This window comes from Gavia stellata, unplaced genomic scaffold, assembly GCF_030936135.1.
Source record: "Gavia stellata isolate bGavSte3 unplaced genomic scaffold, bGavSte3.hap2 HAP2_SCAFFOLD_42, whole genome shotgun sequence".
NCBI classification, from domain to species: Eukaryota; Metazoa; Chordata; class Aves; order Gaviiformes; family Gaviidae; genus Gavia; species Gavia stellata.
This window is the reverse complement of record NW_026776913.1, coordinates 1,195,264-1,201,984: the sequence shown is the minus strand read 5'-3', so window position 1 is coordinate 1,201,984 and position 6,721 is coordinate 1,195,264. Positions and strand designations below refer to the sequence as shown.

Below are 6,721 nucleotides of genomic sequence, written 5' to 3'. Positions count from 1 at the left end.
TGAGAGGTTTCTTCAACTCCCTCTCACTGTCTGAGGTTCATGGACTGGGCACCAAACCCACCCGAGGGGTCATTAAAACACCATGAGCTGCTCCTCTGCTGCTGAGCTGTGCCGGGCTCCTGGGACAGAGGGAGCTCAGGGCAAGCGGGCAGCACTGCGGAGAGACAGCTCTGCCCAGGAGCAGCTCCTCTGCAAAGCTCAGAAGGGCTGAGGGCACTGCCTGCAGGCACCGAGGGGAGAGGAGTGAGGCAGCGAAGGGTTTAAGTCAGTCTGGAGGGGGAGGATGCTGAGAGCTCAAAGTAGGAGAAATCTTCACAGCCCTTGACATGGTAAGTCTCTGGGTGCAGGGCAATCCAGCTGCAGTTCATGGAGGGCTCTCGGAAAGCTGGCATGGTACCCAGGAATGTCACTCCTGTATAGAGGAGGAGGAGGTGCTCCAGAGCAGGGCTTCCCTGCTGCACCATCAGCGGGACAGGGCATGAGGGCTGCCTTCTGCCAGGGACGGCTGCAGGGTGTGAAGGTGGGTGTGCAGCCAGGGGTGCCCAGGGCTGTCCTTCCGAGCAGGGTCCCTGCACCCCCGGGGCTGGGTGCTGGGGCAGGGACTCTGCCGCCTGCCAGGGTCAGCACTCAGCCTGCCCGGGGAGCTCCCCACGGCGCTGTGGGGAGAAGCTGGGGGTGGAAGGATCGACCAGTGCAATGGCAGGGTGCTTCTGCTGTTGAGAGGGTGCTGTGTGGGTCAGGGCTGCTCACAGCTCCACATCACTGCAGGATCTTCCCAGGAGACTTTTCAGGAAGCACAGCAAGGCAGGGGCTGCCTGAAAGGGAAGGATCCTGGTCTTTCACTCTTCCCCTCTGGGTTGTCTGGATGGGCAATGGCACATAGAAATTAATCTCTCATTTCCGGAGGAGGCACTGAAATTCCAAGTCTGTTCCTCTTAGAGGTGAATAAAGCGGGGATTATTGGAAATCACCATGCCATGGTCACAGACAGCATCAGTGTCACTTTTCCAGCCTCGCCAGGGCTGGTCTGATGTTCCCCTCAGAGCCTGCACACCCAGAGATGCCCCTGGGCAGTGTCCTGCTGCAGGGAGGGCTCTGCAGGGCAGAGCTGAGCAGGCAGCGGGTGGGATGGGCTCTGTGAGCACTGCCACGGAGGAGACACTCGGGGACAGAGAACCAGCTCCTGGCAGGGACAGCTGCAGGCAGCAGAGACAGGGACGGGGTTGGGAGGACACTGCAAACAAGCACAGGGGGAGGGTGCGCTCAGGCAGCTCTCTTTCTGTGTTTCCCTGCAGATGTCTGCTGGGCACTGTCTGCAGGGCAATGAGCTGACTCTCTCTGTAGAACCTCCCATCTGAGGGACCCCCGAGTCTCTGCTTTGCCTGTCCTGCAGGGCTTGCAAGCTGCCCCCCAGAAAGGCGCAGCTCTGCTGTGGGATCCTCGGGAGTGCGGAGCCTTTCCTTGGGGGTCGGCACTCTCCTCGCAGAGTCAGTTGCTTCTCTCTGGGAGGGGTCGTGTCCTGCCCTCTCCATCACACCTCCACCTCTGGGCTGGGCTGGAGAAGAGTTTGCAGAGCTGTCCTTTGAAACAGGACTCCTCTGGTCTCATCAGAGTCCAGGTTTAGGGTTTTTTTCTAAAACAGTAATTTGTGTGTGAAGTCATCTCCAAGGCAGCACAAGCGAAAGCACAGGGCAGATGGGAAAAGGGCTGATGGACACTGCAGCTCTGTGAGAAAACACAGACAAAATTATTAAAAAGACATGCCAAGCCTCTCTGCCACAGCCCACGTTCCTCTGAGACATTAGGGCAGATATTGAATTTTTCCATGAAAGGTGGATTACATTTTACATCCCCTGTGAACATTGGAGCTGTCACGAACCAGCTCCCATGTACCCACTGCAGCAGAGCAAAGCTGACTCCTCAGCAGCATCTACCTGGCTGCCCTCCTGGGCAATGGCATCATCATCACCGCCATAGTCTGCGACCACCACCTCCACAGCCCCATGTACTTCTTCCTCCTCAACCTCTCCCTCCTCGACCTGGGCTCCATCTCCACCACTGTCCCCAAAGCCATGGCCAATTCCCTCTGGGACATCAGGGCCATTTCCTACTTGGGATGTGCTGCCCAAGTCTTTCTGTTCGTCTTTTTCATGTCAGCAGAGTTTTATCTTCTCACCTTCATGTCCTACGACCGCTACATTGCCATCTGCAAACCCCTGCACTACGGGACCCTCCTGGGCAGCAGAGCTTGTGTCCACATGGCAGCAGCTGCCTGGGGTAGTGGGTTGCTCACTTCTCTGCTGCATACGGCCAATACATTTTCACTACAACTCTGCCAAGGCAATGCTGTGGACCAGTTCTTCTGTGAAATCCCACAGATTGTAAATCTTTCCTGCTCAGATGCTTACCTCAGGGAAGTTGGGCTTCTTGTTTTTACTTTATTTTTTTCTTTTCTTTGTTTTCTTTTCATTGTGCTGTCCTACGTGCAGATCTTGAGGGCTGTGCTGAGGATCCCCTCTGAGCAGGGACCGCATAAAGCCTTTTCCACGTGCCTCCCTCACCTGGCTGTGGTCTCCCTCTTAATTTGCACGGGCACTTTTGCCTACCTGAAGCCCCCTTCCATCTCCTCCCCATCCCTGAACCTGCTGGTGTCGTTTCTGTACTCGGTGGTTCCTCCAGCAGTGAACCCCCTCATCTACAGCATGAGGAACCAGGAGCTCAAGGATGCAGTGTGGAAACTGATGACTGGATGATTTTCAAAAGCAATAAACTGATTATCATCTTCTGCAAATCACTCCTAATGTGACTCGTTACAGGCCAAGCCCATCTTCTGTAGTTTTTGGTGGCTTTGGTTGTGGGTTTGGGGTTTATTTGCTTTGTCTTACTTTGCACAATGTTGTCCATAAAGAATTGTCATTATTTGTGCCATTTGTAATTATATGTCTATCCAACTTTTGTGTAAATAAGGAGCCATGCTGTCTGTGTGTTTAAACAAAACTAAGAACCCCTCAGTGACTTCTTTGAGATCCTTCCTTTGAGGCATTCTCTGGAGCTACAGGGTGAGTACGGGTGTGCAGAGGCGGAGAGGAAAAGAATCCCAGCACGGCAGCACTGCCAGGGAGCACCAGTGCCTGGTGTCTCCAGACCTGCTCACTTCCCACTTCCACTCTCTTCTTCTCAGCCCTTGCATTGGTGTAAGGCCTGAGTGCTCTGGCAGCTTGGGCACAGTCCTGCCATGTGGTAGTCCTGTGACAACAGGGAGGGACAGGGAATGGGCACTTCTGTGACAGAGCTGGCCTCCACAACAATGTTTCCATAAAAAAAAGTGATCTTCTCAGGGCACAGCCTGAAGGCTTAGGTCTTGTTCCAAGGCTGCTCTCAAGAACATGCCCAAGAAAGTGGCCCCACAGATGAAAACTCCAGTGAACAGCTCAAGTGTGTGAGTGGGCAGGGTGGGGGCACACAGCAGGGTCCTCGCACAGCCGGGCTCCTGCGAGAGACATGAAGGACCAGCAGAGCAGGGTCTGGCCTGTGCTCGTGTTTGCTGGACACCCCGGGCACCTGCCCCAGGGCAGTCGTCACACACCAGCCAATAACCACCACCTTTTCCAGCACTGGCCTCTCACCCCAGCTGTTTAATAACAGTTTAATAAGTGAAATGAGGCAAAATGAAATAATAATGATAATAATAATAAAAATTGTAATGAAAAGGAAAATAACAACAACAACAACAAACAAGAAAGGCAAGTGGTACAAATGAAAACAATTGCTCACCACCCTCTGACCAATGCCCAGCCCAAGCAGCGGTCCCCCAGCCAGCTTTTCCCCTAGTTTCTATACTGAGCATGACATCACATGGTATGGAAAATCCCTTTGGTCAGTTGGGGTCAGCTGTCCTAGATGTGTCCCCTCCCAACTTCTTGTGCACCCCCAGCCTACTCGCTGGCGGGGTGGGGTGAGAAGCAGAAAAGCCCCATACTAGCTACTGTGAAGAAAATTAACTCTATCCCAGCCAAAACCAGCACATTCTTCACCCCTTATTCCATACCATTTATGTCATACTCAGGTAGCACACCATCCAATACATTCTCCTTACCTACCATCACCCTTCAGATCCTTTCATATAGTACACAGATATCATTCCCTTAGTCTATGGACCACCCCTGTGAAATGCCTGTAAAGTGCCCACAGATATCCACAAATGTCCACAAAATGTCCATTGAGTTCATTTAGTCCGTGACTTTGGGCTCCATCTGTTGATGGTGGTCACTCAGGAGAGAAGAGGTGTTGTATCGCGTGGAGTTATTGGGCACCACAGCCAGCTCAGGTCAGGTCACTGCTGCACTTGCACTGCTTCTTGTAAGGCTTGTCCTTCATTGGTTCAGGTGGTTCCTGCTGTAGTAATTTCTGTAACATGTAACTCAAATCATGGATCAGTTTCACCTAGAATTAAATCACCTTGAGGTACACACTGGAGTCCACCATCCTTCTGCATTACCCACCAAGTGCAACCAGGTCCTTGAGCAAAAATAACCCGGCGAATAGGTTTACCTTTTCCTGAGGAAGGAATAACCCAGACTGTTTTTCCCAGCAAGTTCCTTGTATGTACTACGGGAATCTTATCTCCTTCCACAGTGCGCAGGGGTTTTGATTGGGCAGGGCCAGGTCGACTGGCAGAGCCTCTAGTGTTAACTAGCCAAGTGGCTTCTGCTGAATGTGTATCCCAATGCTTAAATGTCCCAGCACCCATTGCTTTCAGTGTTGTTTTTAACAGTGCGTTGTATCGTTCCATTTTCCCGGAGGCTGGTGCATGGTAGGGGATGTGATACACCCAGTCAATGCCATGCTCCTTGGTCCAGGTGTTAATGAGGTTGTTTCGGAAATGAGTCCCATTGTCGGATTCAATTCTTTTAGGGGTGACGTGTCGCCATAAAACTTGCTTTTCAAGGCCCAAGATGTTCCGGGCAGTGGCATGGGTCACAGGGTATGTTTCCAACCATCTGGTAGTTGCTTCCACCATTGTAAGCACATGCTGCTTCCCGTGGCGGGTTCGTGGTAGTGTGATATAATCAACCTGCCAGGCTTCCCCGTATTGATATTTCAGCCATCGCCCTATACCAAAAAGGCTTTAGCTGCTTAGTGTGTTTGATTATGGCACATGTTTCACATTCATGGATAACCTGTGCAATGGCATCAATGGTCAAGTCCACCCCTCGATCACGAGCCCATTGGTATGTTGCATCCCTTCCTAAATGTCCTGATGTGTCATGGGCCCATCAAGCTACAAATAGCTCACCCTTATGTTCCCAATCCAGATCCACCTCAGCCACTTCAATTCTAGCAGCTTGGTCCACCTGCTCATTGTTTCGATGTTCTTCAGTGGCACGACCCTTGGGTATGTGAGCATCTACGTGACGTACTTTTACAACCAGGTTCTCTACCCGAGCAGCAATACCTTGCCATAATTCAGCAGCCCAGATGGGCTTACCTCTGCGCTGCCAGTTGCTCTGCTTCCATTGCTGTAGCCACCCCCACAGGGCATTTGCCACCATCCATGAGTCCGTATAGAGATAAAGTACTGGCCATTTCCCTCATTCAGCAATATCTAAAGCCAGCTGAATGGCTTTCACCTCTGCAAACTGACTCGATTCACCTTGTCCTTCAGCAGTTTCTGCAACTTGTCCCGTAGGACTCCACACAGCAGTTTTCCACCTTCGATGTTTTCCCACAATACGACAGGATCCATCTGTAAACAGGGCATATTGCTTCTCAGTCTCTGATAATTCATTATACAGAGGGGCCTCTTCAGCACGAGTCACCTCCTCTGGTGACACTCCGAAGTTTCGGCCCTCTGGCCAGTCCGTGATCACTTCCAGGATTCCCGGGCGGTCGGGGTTTCCCATCCGAGCCCGTTGCGTTATCAGTGCAACCCACTTACTCCATGTAGCATCAGTTGCGTGATGCGTAGAGGGGATCTTCCCTTTGAACATCCAGCCCAGCACAGGCAATCGAGGGGCCAAAAGGAGCTGTGCTTCAGTACCAACTACTTCCGAAGCAGCTCGAATTCCTTCATATGCTGCTAATATTTCTTTTTCAGTTGGAGTGTAACGGGCTTCAGATCCCCTATATCCCCGGCTCCAAAACCCTAGAGGTCGACCTCGAGTCTCCCCAGGTGCTTTCTGCCAGAGGCTCCAGGTGGGGCCGTTATCCCTGGCTGAGGTGTAAAGCACATTTTTCACATCTTGTCCTGTCTGGACTGGCCCAAGCTGCACGGACTATCTCCCATTTAATTTGTTCAAAGGCTTGCTGCTGTTCAGGGCCCCATTCAAAGTCATTCTTCTTCCGCGTCACTCGATAGAGAGGGCTTACGATCAGACTTTAACCTGGAATATGCATTCTCCAGAAACCCACAACACCTAAGAAAGCTTGTGTTTCCTTTTTGTTAGTTGGTGGAGACATGGCTGTTATTTTATTGATCACATCCATTGGGATATGACGACGCCCATCCTGCCATTTTATTCTTAAAAACTGAATTTCCTGTGCAGGCCCTTTGACCTTACTTTGTTTTATAGCAAAACCAGCTTTCAGGAGAATCTGGATTATTCTTCTCCCCTTCTCAAACACTTCCTCCGCTGTGTTGCCCCACACAATGATGTCATCAATATACTGCAGGTGTTCGGGAGCTTCACCTTGTTCCAGTGCACTCTGTATCAGCCCATGA

The 6,721-nt window shown here is 51.6% G+C and overlaps 1 protein-coding gene across 1 annotated transcript; it reads left to right on the top strand.

Moving 5' to 3' along the window:
- The first annotated feature begins 2,003 nt into the window (after nt 1-2,003).
- LOC132321507 (olfactory receptor 14A16-like) lies at nt 2,004-2,753 on the top strand. The gene has a single exon (XM_059835002.1). It carries the CDS (start codon nt 2,004-2,006, stop codon nt 2,751-2,753), a length of 750 nt encoding a protein of 249 aa, XP_059690985.1.
- Nucleotides 2,754-6,721: the final 3,968 nt, after the last annotated feature.

Coding starts and splice junctions, on each gene's coding strand:
- LOC132321507 (XM_059835002.1), top strand. CDS start 2,004: ATGTACTTCTTCCTCCTCAACCTCTCCCTCCTCGACCTGGGCTCCATC.